Source organism: Schistocerca serialis, chromosome 8 (assembly GCF_023864345.2).
Source record: "Schistocerca serialis cubense isolate TAMUIC-IGC-003099 chromosome 8, iqSchSeri2.2, whole genome shotgun sequence".
Taxonomy (NCBI): Eukaryota; Metazoa; Arthropoda; class Insecta; order Orthoptera; family Acrididae; genus Schistocerca; species Schistocerca serialis.
In genome coordinates this window covers 307,434,978-307,451,999 of record NC_064645.1, presented here as the reverse complement: position 1 = coordinate 307,451,999, position 17,022 = coordinate 307,434,978, and the positions used below count along the sequence as shown (strand labels likewise).

The 17,022-nt window shown below is 42.3% G+C and overlaps 1 protein-coding gene across 3 annotated transcripts in view; it reads left to right on the top strand.

Annotated features, from left to right (window-relative positions):
• Positions 1–17,022, top strand: part of LOC126416324 (vacuolar protein sorting-associated protein 35) — a 98,515-nt gene that overhangs the window by 35,883 nt on the left and 45,610 nt on the right. For all 3 annotated transcript variants that reach the window (XM_050083989.1, XM_050083990.1, XM_050083988.1), the window contains one exon: positions 4,547–4,695. In XM_050083989.1, coding sequence (XP_049939946.1) covers positions 4,547–4,695 — 149 coding nt within the window. The remainder of the gene's footprint in view (positions 1–4,546; positions 4,696–17,022) is intronic.

Below are 17,022 nucleotides of genomic sequence, written 5' to 3'. Positions count from 1 at the left end.
TGTAATGTCTGCCATTTAAATTGGACGAACATTTACATGATGCTTTCATCACTATTAGAAAGGAAGAGCTACTTAAAAACTTACACCACAACACACACAGGCCTTCTCTGTGCAACTTGTCGATCATTCCTCTGCTACCTTTTCCCCCAACATTTCAGCCTATGACTGCATTTATTACTGTTAGCAGTTGGTAAGTATTACAGTAAGGTATTTTTTGGTAAAATGTTACTGGTCTGTAATCTTGTCATTGAAGTGTGCAACACTCAACACATTTTGAAACATTACAGTTTTACATAGCCTTAACCTTTTTATGTAAGTGTTTTAATCTGAAATTGATATACTCATGTTTTACATTAGGGACTGAAAACCAATAAAGACAAGATTGCATATGAAATCATGTTTATTTAGTCAATTTAGTCATCTTCAGACCATAAAACAGTCATTATTAGTGTTCATGCCCATTACAGATTTACACCATGTTAAAATGTTTCTTACAATGTTAACAATGGTACATGACGGTTAAAAATAGCTTTTCATGATTTGTGGCCAGTACAATTGAACAGTGGTCATATAACAATGGCATTATGCCATTTAAACTTAGTAACAGACACAAACAAATATTGGTTGTGTCAGTTACCAAGTTTTAATGCCATACTATCTTTGTTTTATGACAGTTGTTCAGCTACACAGGCTTGAAATGATGAAAACTATTTTTAACTAAGTTGTGTATAAACGTGTATAAACTTCCTCCAGTATTTACTGAAAGACCTCTGACTCATCCCCAATGATTGCATTGTCCAGGAAATTAGGATCATCTTCACAGAGCTGCACAGGTTCTTCACACACCTCCACTTGGTATTGCTTTAACGCATCAGTCAAAACTCTGGGCACAAGTTTTGCGCAAAACTTCCACATGGCCAAGTCATCTGATACAATCTCATGAACAGCCATTTTCGGCAAGTCAAAATAATTTCAACATCAAACGAACACTCATTCACTCTGAAGTCAGTAACCGTTGCATGCGAGTCAAATGATGTTGACGGGTGCCCTGGACGGAAATTGTCAACGACCTCATGCTGGCCGCCTCTAAACAGCTGGGCAACCTGTAGCTATTTTTGATCCTCCTGCAAAACTTGTCTCATAGTGTTGCTGTAAAGCTTTCGTGATCTTAAGTTCGACATGTAGAAGTTCTCGGAAGAAGCCATCCTAACCCTCCAAGAGCACAGAGGCAATTTAGTGGCTTACTGCTGGAAAGCTAAGGGTCCTCCTTACCCTCCTGAACCAGCCCAAGCACTCTACGGCGTATAATAGTGTCCCAAAAAAATCAGACACATTGCTTTCTGGGCACACCCTGTGTTTGAATTTTTTACTAGTTATGTTGAAAGGGGAAATGGTAAAAGTATGTTTGAGCTTATAGTAGCTAATAACAGTGAATTCTTACATGAAGCAGGAGGGGAAAAGTCTCATTCGGCTGTAGATCATGGAAGCATGCAGCAGGCTTCTAGTAAAAATACTGTGTGTAGGTTGGTACCAAAGAGAGCAGGAAGAAGAGAGAGTTGTTGATAGGTAGTAGCCATGACAAGGATGTAGGCCAGATGGAACAGGGTACCAGGTCACAAGTATTGTGAAGCTATGTGCTATCTTAGCCAGGTAACAGAGGACATAGGGAAACTGCTTAAATGTTTTGACAAAGAGGATCAGCTTATAATAGTAAGTGGAGCAGGAAAAATAATGAAGAATGCACGGAAAAGTAAGGTTAGCTTATTTCATCACCATAAAAGAGGATTGAGTAAAAAGGTATAAGAGTTTCTTATCTGTTTGGGAAATTTAGAGAGTTATGAAACAATGACCTGGATTGAGTAATAAGGTATAAGCGTTTCTTATCTGTTTGGGAAATTTAGAGAGTTGTGAAACAATGACCTCCTATGCCTATTGACTGCCACATAAGCACAGAGTTGAGAAGTTAAATAAAATGTTTACATTTCAGGATCATACGTAGAATTAATATGGGAAGGGAGGAGTTTTTACTTACACAAAGACAGAACACAAGCTCAAAAACATTGAAACAGGTAGATCTTGTAGTTTCAGCACAGACAAGTGTATGCTTTTGTATTAATTACTGTAAAATATTTCACTTTTGTTACTAAGTATTTTTTCAGCTGTTGAAGATGCATAACAATTTCTTACTAACCTATCAGTCAAACTGCAGCATGCAATTAATGGTCTGTGGTGATTTCAATATAAGTTTTTTATGGTATTCAGATAGGAGAAACTATCTAGAAACCTTATTTGGATAACATTTAATCTCATTAATTAGGTTTTCAATGCAGGTGGATGAAGGTAATAGGATCCTAATTGATAATGTTTCCAGGGATGAAGCCCAGAGTAGGAAAATAACTGTATACTGTTTAACAATACCATCTCTGATCATGATGCAAAGTTAGTTAGGTTAAATAATCTACTGCATTATGGGTATTGACACTCCTCAGTAGAAATCTACTATAATAAATGATTTTAAGAATAGTTTACAAGAGATGACCTGGAATGAAATTTATAATGAACCAAAGGCTGACATAAAATTTGATCTGTTCAATGATAAATTCATATCATTGTTTAAAATTGGCTTTCTGCATAAACTAATCAGAAGGGGCATTAAAAAGCCATGTACAAAACCATGGATCACTTGAGGGTTTAAAGTATCTTGTGAAAGGAAAAGGGAAATCTGTCTGTTGACAAGAATGTGTAGAGACCTTGCAGTAGCTTCACACTACAAAAACTACTAAAAAGCAATAAAAAAAGTTATTTAAAAAAGAAGGAACATGCACATTATATCAGAAATCCCTGACTCCAAGAACAGACTTTGTCTAGAAGGAATGCAGTAAAATGAAAGACAGAATGGAAGATCACAGTACAGAATTTTGTCACTATTTATTTAAATGGATGGACTAAAAATAATTACACACAGGTAGCAGATATGTTTAATAAGCGTTTATTAAACGTAGTAGAAAATGTGGGGACAAACTGTTAAAGAGAAAAATCAAAGCAATATGTTGAACAGCATACCTCATAAAATTCAGTCATATGAATGTGTCACAAATTCCGCCTCCTGAAAATAATATACACACACTCTCAAAAATAAAAGTTCATCTTGTATTGATAATATTACAAACACAGTACTAAAGATTTGTTCCCATATAACAAGTCCTGTCTTAAATGTAATATCTAATGTTATGCCAGAGAGATGGAAGTATGCCACTGTTAAAGCCCTCTACAAGAAAGGTGATAGGGGAGATGTCAACAACTACCAACCTATTTCACTACTGACAATATTTTCCAAAATTTTTGAGAAGGCTATGTATTCTAGAATAGAATCCTACCTGGGCAACAATGATTTCCTCAGTAAATCAAAATTTGGATTTCAGAAGCGTTGCTCAACTGAAAATGCCATTTTGCGCATTGATTCCTCAAGTTGTATGAGCACTAAATAACAAAATAGGAATGGTTGGTATTTTCTGTGACCTATGTAAGACGTCTCACTCCCTGAATCACAATATTCTTGTAGATAAACTAATGTGTTAGGCCATTTATGGTATAGGCAACCAAAGGATAATGCCAGACATAACTAAAAGAATGCAATAAGTTGAACTTAATAATTCAACAATGTAATGTATAGCTGGGGAGATTCTTCTGACAAGAGAGAAATCACTTACTGAGCTCCAGAAGGCTAAGTCTTAGGTCCCATATTGTTTCCCATATATGTAAGTGACCTTTCGTCCAAGACACAAATGCAGAATTAGTTAATCATTCCAAACATACATAAATCAACAGAAGAAATGGTAAACAATGTTCTTAAGAGTATCTGATTTCTGCGAATGGTCTCTCGCTCTGTTTTAAAAACGCACATGTTCTCTCTGAACATCTAGAGGCACTACACCAAACTACCTACCTACTTAGGATTTGTCATTAATTACTATGAAAATAAATAGCTAGAAGTGATTTAGGAAAATCTTAATCTGGATCGCCAGGCAGAGCAAACTCCATCCTCCCGAATATGAGCTCATGACATGACAACTGCGCTGCCTCATTTGGTTGATCCCTGTTGCCCAATGTTGTTTGATTTACACACAGTTTGTTCCAGATAACTGTAATATTAAACATACTAACTCCAGTGTGCTTGTAAAATTAACTCCAAGTCCACAAACATGCAACTGTGCCCCTTGCATGTCTCCTTGTCCTCCCCTCTGTCATCCTGAGAACTTAAGTCAGCATCCCCATGCAAAAAATTAGATGTTTAACTTGGGAAGATTTACAAGACATACTATCATGCACTATAGTTCTTCGCACATGATTTTCTTATTTGCATCACCTCAAATAATTGTCATTGAAAAGTTATTTTCCTAGAAAAATGGAGGTTTTGACAAAAAAGCTTCTTGTTCAGAGCAGTTTGTGATTGACATAAGACGTTTGTATGATTCTTGTTGTTTGTAAGTTTTATATGTGTGTCCTAAGTGTTCAGATAGTCCTGAAGCATATATTGTATTTACAGTGCCGCCAGGACATGCCAGCAGCTGACATAATATCCTTGCAAGTATCACTTGTGAACCTGGCTCACAAGTGCTACCCTGACAGGGTGGACTATGTAGACAAGGTGCTGCTCACTACTGTACAAATATTCCAGAGGCTTGGTATTGATAGGTGAGTAATGGTGCAAATGCAGCATATGGTGTCATGTAGGTTTCGTATTCCATTGTTTAATAAGATGCTTAATTGTGAAGTAAAGAGTGATAACAAATTATTTAATACTTTCATATCATTATATCTCAGCCAAGACTAATAGTAAAAATATCAGCTTAATACACAACAAAGATTCAAATTTTGAAATTATTAGACTGATTTGCACCAAAAGACAGTCTCAATTGTAATGCAACCGATGTGCAGCCAGTGATTCTGTTTGTACCAGGCACACCTAAATAGTTATGTTTGGATGTTTTTGCTAGCTGTTCTGATTTGCTTCCTCAGCCTTGACAAAGGCACTGGATGTGGTAGCTATTCTGATTTGTTTCCTGAGCCCTGACAAAGTTAATGGCTGTTGAAGGATGCAAATTCTGTCTTCATAAAAATTCAGCATAAAGTTACCACACATGAGAGATCTGACAAATGGAAAGGCGTTGTGGTGGTGCTGGTTGCAATTAAAGTATGACCATTCTATCATTCGGATTTAGTGAAGCATTATCTTTTCGGAGAATGAACTGAACTGCTGTCCCTTCTCCCTTGGCCCTCTGCGGGTGCGAGCTTAGGATAGGCTCGAGGTATTCTTGCTTGCCGCAAGAGGTGACTAAAAGGAGTCTCCCATTTTTTGGCCTAATCAGTTATGGCCTCCCTTTTAAGGTTTGATCTACACACCTTTCAAAGTTATCCGAAGTGCGGGTCATTTGTGGAAGGATGCCTTACTTGGGGCACCATATATCCAGTGTGCAATTAGACCTTCTGCACCTGATATTGTCCTGGATTTGCAATTCTATCTGCAATCCAGTTATCCGGGCAAGGGTGCCTTACAGCATACATAATCTACTTTCATCGTCCGCTGATCTTTCACCCCCATGACAATATTGGATGTCTCGGCACCTAATATCCAGCTGCAGCCAGTCCGTCGTTGTGGGGCCATCATGTACCCATTAGGTGGTAGCCCCCTGGCAACACAATTATTACATTGCTGATGCCTGAGCTGCATACTCCCCATGCATGCCTAGGAGTAGATACTAATCTTCTTGGGGCACCAGAACTCCCAGCAATGGCTATCACACCAGATGGCCTTTGCTGTGGCTGAGTGGCTCCTGTGGGGAGAGCCCCTGATTGGAATGGGGGGTATCAGGACAGATGACCCACAATGAAGTGGATTAAGTTATCTTTTACTGGGGACCAAATGTGTCCAAAAAAGGGAAAGTCGAATTTAATACTGAGAAATGACCTCAAACCGTTCCCCTCCCTAGCCACACCATGGGAGCAACGTAGAACTATGGAAGAGAGCGAGCCTTATTTGCCAAGGTATTCAGTCTGCAGCAGAAAGGATGAGGACTCCTTTCCAGCTACAAAGCCACTCTTTTTTGTCAAACACCTGGAGGATGAGTTTGGGGAAGTGGCTGCGCTGTCGAAAAAGAGAAATGAGGCAGTCCTCATTCAGACAGCATTTCCAGCCCAGTACTGGGCATTGCTCGCCTGTGACCAGCTGGATGGTATTCCTATGTCTGTCACCCCCATAAAAGCTTTTAACATGATCCAGGGGATTATTTTCCATTGCAACCTTCTCTTGCAGTCTGACAACAAGCTCTGTGCCAATTTAGAACGGCAGGGTGTTTACTTCATCTGGCACATCTATAGAGACCTGAAGACAATAGGGTTGCTACATGTGCCTTCATCTTGGCCTTTCACACTGAAAAGGACAAGGTGATGCTATACCAATGTGAAGTAAAAGCATACGCTCCTCTTCCTGTATGGTGCTTTAAGGGCTGGAAATTCAGGCACGTCTTCCTACTGCAATTCCAGCACCACATGTAGAGACTGCGGACGTCCACTACATCCAAATACTCCATGTGCACCTCCTCCCACTTGTGTCAACTGTGGAGAGCACCACCCCTCTGCTCACTAAACTACACAGTACTCCATAAGGAGCGGAAAATTATGGAGAAAAAGACCCTGGACCGGCTGACTTACCAAGAGACTAAACGTAAATTTGAATGGTTGCACACCATTCGCTTGACATCTATGTATGCTGCAACTACGCTGACTTCACCCTCACTTGCGGTGGTAGTTCTTACATATCTGTCTTGCACAGTGGGCCCTCTGGGCTGCCCAAATACAACCGTCCCCTTGGTTGTTGGAGGCACCTCTTCTTCCATTGTCCCCAAAGCACCTGCTTCTGGAGCAATAACCCCCTAAGTGCCAGAGAGGCCACAGCCTCCACCAGCTACTCTCACATGGAAGAGGTCCCTTGGGACTCTCCCTTCCAAGGTCTCCACTAATGCCAAAGAGGACACTCGCCAGTAGCTGAAGGAGCCATGAGCTGCTGGACGAAAGGCGTCTTCCTCTGTACCTGAAGCTACTTCGGAGAAACCCTCCCAGCAAGCTTCTAACAAGAAGTGAGAGAGCAAGCAGATGAAATAGTAGTCTGCTAAGAAACAGGACCCTCCGGTGGCCCCAACACCACCACTCCATACCAGTTCTGCGTCTGAGGATGAGGTGGAGATTTTACGATCGCCTGAGAACCTGGATCTCGCTGATGCTTCATCCACAATGGAAATGGATACAAATACTCAGCCGATGGCAGCAGGTGATGCTAAGGCATAAACTGTTTCCTTTGTCACTTGATGCTCTCCCCAGCTACAGAAAGTGTCATCCTCCAGTGGAACTGCAGCAGTTTTTTCTCCCACCTGGCTGAATTAACTACAACTCTTGAGCGTTACACCTGCATTGTCCTTCAGAAAACCTGGTTTCCCGCAATGTGGACCCCACCCTTCGTGGCTATTGGGAGTAGTCTGTCTGTAGAAAACCTGTGTGCCCCTTCAAATACCTTTAGAAGATGTGGCTGTCAGGGTGAGGATGACGCAGGAAATAACCATCTGTAACATCTACTGCCCTCCAGATGGTGAAGTGCCCTCCCATGTATTAGCTACAGTAATTTCCCAACTCCCCCCCACCTTCGCTACATCTTTGTGATTTTAACACCCATAGCCCTTTGTGGGGGTGGGGAACCAAGGTTACTGGCCATGATAAAGATGTCGAGCACCTACTAACTCAGCTCGACCTTTGCCTCCTAAGTATAGGTGCTCTCACACATTTCAGTGTTGCACATGGCACATACTCAGCCATTGATCTCTTGATTTGCAGACCTGGTATTCTCCCATCTATCCACTGGAGAGCTCACGACGACTTGTGTGGTAGTGACCACTTTCAACTCTTCCTGTCCGTATCCCAGTGTCACTCATCTGGATGCTTGCCCAGATGGGCTTTTCCCAAGGCTGAGTGGGGCGCTTTCACCTCCACTACCACCATCCACCATTGAATCTCCTTTGCATGGCAACATCGATGAAGCGATCCACACCATCACTACCACAATTGTTGCCACAGCTGAATTGGCAATACCTTGTTTCTCAGGTTGCCCCCCCTCCACCTGTGGGAGTCGGTGCCTTGGTGGCTGCCGGAAATCACTGCGGCCATTAGAGACTGTAGGCAGGCCCTGCAATGTCATAAGGGCCACCCGTCGGTGGAGAACCTCATTGCCTACAAACAAGTCTGCACCTAGGTTGGCCTACTCATCAAACAGCGGAAGCAGGAGTGTTGGGAAAGATACATCTCCACCATTTGCACACGAACCTCTCCTTCCCAGGTTTGGACCAAGCTCCAATGCCTTTACGGCTATCAGACCCCTGCAGTTGTACCTGGAATTTTCATACCTGGAGCTGTATCAGCCAATCCAGACGTAATCGCAAAGCGTCTTGCTGAACATAAAGCTTCCATCTCTGTGTCTGAGAATCGCTGCTCCACCTTTTGTCTCCTCAAACAGCGGGTGGAACTAAAACACCTCTCTTACACTACACACCACCCCCCTGGGCCATATAATGCTCCCTTCAGTGAGTGGTAATTTCTCAGTGCCCTTGTCGATTGTCTAGACTCATGCCCTGGCCCAGACCACAACCATTACCAAATGATTAAACATCTGTCAGCAGATTACCAACACCACCTCCTTGCCATCTTCAGCCACATCTGGAGTGATGGTGAATTCCCATCGCAATGGCGGGAAAGTATTGCAGTGCTAAAGCCTGGTAAGGACACACTAGATGTGGTTAGCTATAGTCCTATCAGCCTCATCAACATTTTGTGCAAGCTGCTTGAACGAATGGCGAGCCAGCAGTTGTGTTGGCTCCTTGAGTCTCAGAGCCTCCTGGCTCCATCCCAGTGCAGTTTTCGACAAGGGTTCTCCACCACCGACAACTTGGTCCACCTGGAGTCTGCCATTCGATCAGCTTTTCCTAGCAACAACACCTTATTGCAATCTTTTTTGACCTGATGAAGGCCTACGATACCACTTGGCAACACCACATCCTCATTACTCTGCATGAGAGGGGTCTCCAGGGCCTGCTCCTTCTTGTCACTCTGCACTTTCAGAGTTCGTGTCAATGCTTCCATGCTTCCCACAGTGCACCCCATATCCAAGAGAATGATGTCCTGCAGCATTCTGTCCTTAGTGTCCCCCCCCCTCTTTTTAACTGCCGTTAATGGTTTTGCACTAGCAGTGGGTCCTCAGTATCTCACCACCTGTATGCTGACTTCTGGTCCTCTTCTATTGGGGTGGCTGAATGCCGGCTGCAAGGACCCATACGAAAGGCACAGTTGTTGGCCCTCACTCACAGCTTTAGATTTTCGGCCGCCAAGACTTGCTGCATGCACTTCTGTCATCGTCGTACTGTCCACCCCATCCAGAACTTTACCTCGATGACCAACTATTTTTGTAGTGGAGACTTACTGCTTTTTGGAACTGGTCTTTGACACCAACTTCCCCATCTTTGTCAGCTTAAGGAAAACTGCTAGTGGCATCTTAATACTATTCAACGCCTGATCTACACCAACTAGGGTGCTGATCGCTCTACACTGCTGCAGCTGTACAAAGCCCTTGAGCAGTCCCATCTGGACTACGGGAGCCTGGTGTATGGTTCAGCATTGCCCTCCATGCTGCGGCTGCCAGACCCTATTCACTACTATGGACTTTTGCTTGCGACAGGAGCTTTCTGAACGAGCCCAGTGAACAGCCCACTCCTGTAAGCTGGCGTTACTCCATTGCGATTCTGGTGGCAACTACTGCTTGCAAAATATACCTTCCACATTCATAGTTTGCCTCACCATCCAAGTTACTATCTCCTTTTCCCTAATACAGCGATCCATCTCCCGCAATGGTGTCCCAAAACAGGGAATCCTCTTGCAGTCAGTGTCATGTCACTTAACTAGACACTTTCCCTCTACCGCCTCTCCTGCGGGTCCACTTACATGCACCTCCATGGTCACCGGACTTACCTTTGCTTACGCTCATGTTGGACATACTGAACAGTGCTCCTTTCTGATTGGCTGTAGTGTCTTCAATGCAGAGTTGTGCGCTCTTGAGCATATCCGCTCGTGCATGGTCCTTCGTCATGCTTCTGTCACAGTCATTTGGTAATGAGTATCCAGCAGACACTTTTATGTCCTCAGCAGTAGTGGACGTTTGGTGACCTTCATTTAGACCCCAGGACATGTCAGGATCCCGAGTAATAAACTTGCTCGTAGCCTGGCAAAACAGGCTACTGGTAAACCAACTCTGGGAATTGGCCTGCTGGAGACTGATTTCCGATCGATCTTCCACCATAAAGTTTTAGTGATGTGGGATCTGTTTTCCTCCAGTGTTGTCTTTAAGGCTTGAGATTTTAGTGTGTTGCATGGTGGCTGGCTCATCCTTTTTCATTTTTGTGATCAACCAATGCAGGCCATCTGCTATATTTTTTCGGTATCTTTCAGTACTTTTTCCTTTCTGTTAGCTGCTGTCATTTTGTCTTTCAGTGTGATTTGAAGTTAGTTTTATGCCTTTAACTTTCCATGACTTCTTTTGGGACTGTTTTTAACTTGAGACCTATTTTAATGAGGAAAAACGGACTGATGACTCCATAGTTTGGTCCCTTTACTCCCCAAACCAACCAACCAACCAACCCTTCTCCTCTGTCATGTGTCATGCTATGAGGCCAACATTTCTTTTTATTGTCATAGTTCTCTCGGCAAAAATGAATCACGCTCCGCAGTCAGAAACGGCAGAAACCTTTACCCGACAGTGCATGATTTCTCGGAGACATATATTTGAGCATTGAGTATGTTGCCTCCCCATATGTAGATGTAAAATGGCTCTGCATGACTAATAATAATTTGTTATGGCAAACTGCACCGTATTAAAAAATGGCCATAAAATTTCAAATAATGTTTCCTTCTTTATCGGATCATTAGTTGTATGCTTGTGCACGAATTGCCATGTGTAGCGTCCCCAATAAATTGTTGCATATAATTTTCCTGGATGTTGAGATTGGTGAATGTAACAGTTGACGAGTCATGGAATTGCCCTAAAAAAACTTTCATGTCTCTTGTTGATACTGCCTGCAGTTATGTTTGTTCCCAGGTCATAAATTATGTTGATGAGCAAATTTTTTGTATCGCTGCCAAACTGATGTAGCAGGAGTGGCATAAAGTTCAAACTGCCATCTTAATGCCCATCAGATGCACTTTCTCTTTGCATTTAATCAGCGCACATGAACTGTGATCAGTTAGTAATATCATAAAGTTCAACAATAACAGTAATGTAAATGTTTGCTGTCAGATGACAGCAATTACTTGTATGAAAATGTAATGAGATGGTATTTGACAAAGTATGTATGTTCAGTGTAGTGTAGAATACAGTGTTATGAAATGCATCAGTTTGCAGTCATCGTATCTTCTATTCAATATAAGTGTTTCATCCTTTTTCACAAGATTCTAGCAGCAAGTTTCTTGAGATTCCTCTTTGAAATGTAGCTAACAGACTTGCCAATAAGAGACAAGTCATCCAGAATTAATTTTGTGTTTGACTTACCTTCTCCATACTCACTTGTCATTTTTCTGTAATCTCATTGCTGTTGTGGATGACTTAGTATGAACTAATACTTCTGAACACCATTGGTGTTCACCTTCTGCCTCTGTCTCTTGTGGACAGGGTAAACTTTTCTTTGAGCAAACAAGTGTTAGTTTCTGTCATAAATGTAAGTGGGTCAGTCACTGTAACTAAATAAAGAACAAGACTAAATAATTTTTTTTGTTTTTAGTTGATCTATGATTTTCAAGCTTTTAACAGTATCACTGCCACTGGCTTTGGAAGATGAAACTTCTTGCTGCCGCTATTTGCAGTGTGCCCTTATATTTGCAAAACATTTAAGGCCAGAATAATCCAAGGATGGATCAAATTTCCATTTCATAGGAATGCGAATTAAGCAATACACTGCAGATCCTGACAGATGCGATGTCATACAGTACAGACGGATTGGTACCATCTTCGGAAATGGCACTACCGCCTCCCTGTGACTACTGAAGTTCACCAACTGCCATCTCAACCGATCCCTTTCCTACCCACCTTAGTGCCTACAGAGTGCCCTGCTGACAAAGGGACCATGCAGACTCGCCCTCTTCGATTTTCTTCATACTTATAAAATCTGAATATCAACATTTTGAGATAAATAACCTAAAGCAGCAGAATGAACTTCTCAGACTTAAAAAAACTGCCTTTGAATATTTGAAGAACTTGGAGTGCTTTGAAGTCTACAACATTTTCAACATTTTAACAGACCTACCAGTAGCTTATTGTGTGGCAAATTAGTCTCATAATCATGAAGTCACTCATTCAGTTCTCAGTAGGATTAGCAGAATGACGTTGCACCCACTCTTGCCTGGATGCATGCAATGATTCAGTTCAGTAGGGTGTTGTAAAGCTGTTGTAACCTCTTCTGAGACAAGTTGGCCCACAGCTGTTGCAACTGATTGTTGGTATTCTGGATATTATTGGTATTCTGGATACTGGCACTCGATACTGCATCCAAGCTGGACCCACACATGTTGTATCATGGACAGAGGTTGGGATCTTGCTGGCCACTGGAGTACCTCATTATCTTGCAGACAGTTCATAGTCAATGTGCCATTTTTGGATGAGCATTGTGAAACCGTAACATGCAATGTAAGAAGTTCAAACTTCCAGACATATTAAGCAGAGGACTAAAAGGTGTGCATGACTGAGTGACAACACAGACCTACCTTTTGATGGTGAGTATTGAATACTCGTTTCAGACACACATGCTCGATCTCTTAACCTTCCCTACCCTTACCTGTTATGCATTTGTTCATGCACTGTGCTGCTATATTAAACTCTGATTCCACTTTAATACAACACCACTCCAGGAGAGAATGGTACACCATCAAAGAAAGATCAAAATAATCTGGTAGAATCATAATATAATATTGAGGTCCTGCATCCTACAATTTGGTTGGCGTACATTGCATTACAATAATTAAGCAAATTTACATGTGCACTTACCAGAATCCATTGAGCTTCCATACTGCGAAGATACTTCTGCCTCCAGCGGAATAGTTACCCGTGCATAAAATACCCATGCAGCAGTATCTGCCATTTCATTTCTGCTCTCTGCCATGCAGGACTTCACACAAGGATGGTTTTATGGTTTTTGTAATGGTGTAGCGTGTCAGGTAATCAGTGCAAACAATAATCCAGCTATTATCACTAGCAGACGTGGGAAATCGTCCGAGGAGGTCAATCCCAACATGCTGGAAAGGCGTTTTGGCTGGTGGAATTGGTATGATCGGCCGGGTGGTTTCTGAGGAACTACCTTTCTCCTCTGGCACGCTCAACAGTGCGACACAAAGTGACGGACACTCCTAAATACCTGGCCAGAAAAATTTCTAGCAAATCCTATCATATGTCTTAATAAATCCTAAATGTCCGGCCTCAGTTGTGTCATGGAATTTCTGTAAAACATCTAAGCGCATATGTTTAGGAATCACTGGTAGCCACTTCTTGCCAAATAGATCAAAGTTTTTCTTTCAAAGTAATACATTGACTACCTTAAATTGCCTTTTCACATTCTCTGACCAATTTAAGAAGCATAATTTGAGATATCTTGGCGTCCTCCTCCTGCTCAGCAGAGAGATCCTGGAGTGCAGCGAGACAGTCACTATCTTCATCAAAGTCTTGCACAAGGTTTCTCGAGAGACAGTCGGCATCTTGGTGTTTTCTTTCACTTTTGTACGCTATGGTAATGTCATACTCTTGAAGATGTAGTGCTCCCCTGCCAAGTTGTCCTGTTGGATCCTTAAGACTTGTCAACCAACAAAGTGAATGTGATGGTCTGTAACAACAGTGAATGACCTTCCATTGAGATACTGTCGAAATTTGCACATGGCCCAGATCACAGCAAGACATTCTCTTTCTGTAGTTGAGTAATTTCTCTCGGCTTTTCTAAGTGTCCTAGAAGCACAGGCTATAAACTTCTCTTTTCCATCTGAAATTTGCACCAGAACAGCACCGACCCCATACCCACTGGCATCTGTGTGTAGTTCTGTAGGTGCTCTCTCATTATACAGACCAAGTACAGGGTCAATCGTCAGAGCTTTTCGCAGCACATCGAAAGAATCTTGTTGAGCATCACCCCAGATAAATTTAGCATCAGCTTTTAACAACTCTTGGAGGGGTCTGGCTTTGATACAAAAGTCTTTGATAAAACAACGGTAATAAGAACATAATCCAAGGAAGCTTCTCACATCTCTAATACTTGTAGGAATAGGAAATTCCGTAATAAATCTCACCTTTTCTGGGTCTGGCCACACACCTTCATTTGACACAAGGTGTCCAAGTATTTTGATTTCTTTTACTCCACAGAGACACTTTCTTGGATTAAGTTTCAGTCCACCATGTTGGAGACACTTAAGAACGGCCCTCAGTCTTTTTGTGTGTTCATCAAATGTCTCTGAGAACACTATAATGTCATCTAAATAACGAAAACACATTGTCCATTTCAGGTGACTTAGAAGATTATCTATCATCCGTTCAAAAGTTGCTAGTGCATTACACAAACCAAACAGCATTACCTTAAACTCATACAGGCCCTCAGGGGTGATGAATGCAGTTTTCTCAATCAGCCTCATCTACTTCAATCTGCGAGTATCCGGGTACATGTCCATGGTTGAGAAAAACTTAGCCCGCTTCAGACAATCTAGTGTATCATCAATTCGTGGAAGAGGGTAAACGTCCTTTTTAGTTATCTTATTAAGCTTCCTGTAATCAACACAAAAGTGCCAACGGCCATCCTCCTTCCTGACGAGAACCACTGGTCATGACCATGGGTTCTGCGAAGGCTGAATGATGTCATTCTTCATCATTTTCTTTACCTCGTCGCGAATTATTCAACATTCCATTGTTGACACACTGTATGCTCTCTGACTTATAGTTTGATGGTCTCCAATGCTAATCCGGTGCTTCATAGTCGATTCGTCTAATTTGCTCTTCACCTGTGGATTGAAGCATTCAGAGAACTCTTGAAGAATGGCAAGTAGCTTCTTCTGTTGTTCCTTAGGGAGATCTGGTGATAGTCGAGCTATAAGATATTGTCTCGTAGTGGTAGCGCTCATTTCACGCACAGACTCGGCATGGGAGGTTTCTATGATGCTCAGCTGTTCTGTAATTAACGGCTCAGAATTGCTACGCACATGCATCTGCGGTTTTCAGCGACAGTTAACTATCCACAATTCAATGAATCCGTTCTTAAACGAGACAACAGAGGCTGGGATGACCAAGTTATCCTACAGTGGTATGCTTCTCTTACATTCCACTAAAAGATCCATGGGTTGATGCATGGCATGGTACATGACAGGTACCTTTCTAGTGTTGACTGCAGAAATGATCACTTCATCCAGCACACATAGTCTCCATACACACGGATGCACGTCTTCCTGTCCACAGTATCTCATCTCGTCTAGGAGAATTCTTCGAGCGACCACAGTCTATAATTGCCTGAGAAGCTTTCAAACAGTCTCATCTGAGAATGACATCATGACCACACTCTTGTAAGACGATGAATTCTAAGGGCTGTGTATGGCCACTTATACCCAAGCGAATGGTACATCTTCCTGTAGGTTTTACATATTTCCCATTAGCCACCTTCAGCAGAGATGTTTCGTTGTCGACGAATACGGTCCACAAGAGCTTGGCCTGGTCGGCCTTCCATGAGAATATCGACATAGTTTCCTATCATTTTTGTAGTGATCGACGGGGGAGGAGTTTTCTCTTTGGCGGCCTCACCTCCGAGGAAGGTTGCACCCTTTAGTTTCCCAGGCTGTGGCGGCTAGATGATCAGATGGAGCTTCTAAACGGTGATGGAGACCTTGATCAGCGTGTTGATGACCTCTCTCACTATCTGACGAATAACACTTGTGAAATCAGTTACTTCCTCCATCACAGACATAGATACGACATTTGGAATCCGTTCAAACTTCCTGCATGAATTCTTTTTTGATGCATTGTCTTGATATACTGGCACCATTTTATGAAGTTGTCTGCTGTTAAAACCCCCTTCAGGATTAGGGCTTGATACATGTCCTCAGCAGCACCCTTCATGAGATGTGCAACCTTATCTTCCTCCTCCATTCTAGGATCCACATTTTACACAGCTCCAAGACATCTTGAATGTAGGATGCTATCATTTCTCCTGGACGCTGTGCCTTGCACTTTAATCTATCTTCAGCCTTGCACTTCTGTTGTTGTGTGTCTCCGAAGTACTTTTCAGTTTTGCCTGGAATACTTCCCAGCTTGTGAACTTCTCCTCATTGTTCTCATACCATTGCTTGGCAGTGCCCTCTAAGTAGAAAAATATGTTAGCCAAACTCAGTGTCATCCCATTTGTTAAATTTGGCTACACTCTCATATACCTTCAGCCACTTTCTTGGCCATCAACACCAGAGAACCCAGAAGGATGTCTGATGTGGTGGCACACAGTTGCTGTCATCATAATGTCCTCTTCTTCTTCTTCTTCTTCTTCTTCTTCTTCTTCTCCACCTTCTCCTTCTCCTGTCTCTGATAGATTGCGATCTGTTGAATATGGCTCGAACTTGGGTTTCTCGCCACGTAAACGACGGCTCTGTCATGGCCTGATGGGAGCCACTGTGTCATCGATAATGTGCGCTATCACAAGTTCCAATATCCAGTATCTCCAACAGAATGTGATGTCATGTAGAAGGTGTAATTTGATGAACGACAAACACTAACTTCCCTTTACGAAAGTTTATTCAGCACTCACACATAAAAGAGCGCGGAGCAAACTGCCTCCGGCCAGAACACGTACAGTATATATATGGCTGCAGAACATTCCAGTACAATGATGCTTGACATTTGCGGATACTTCTAGAATGTACTTGAACTGA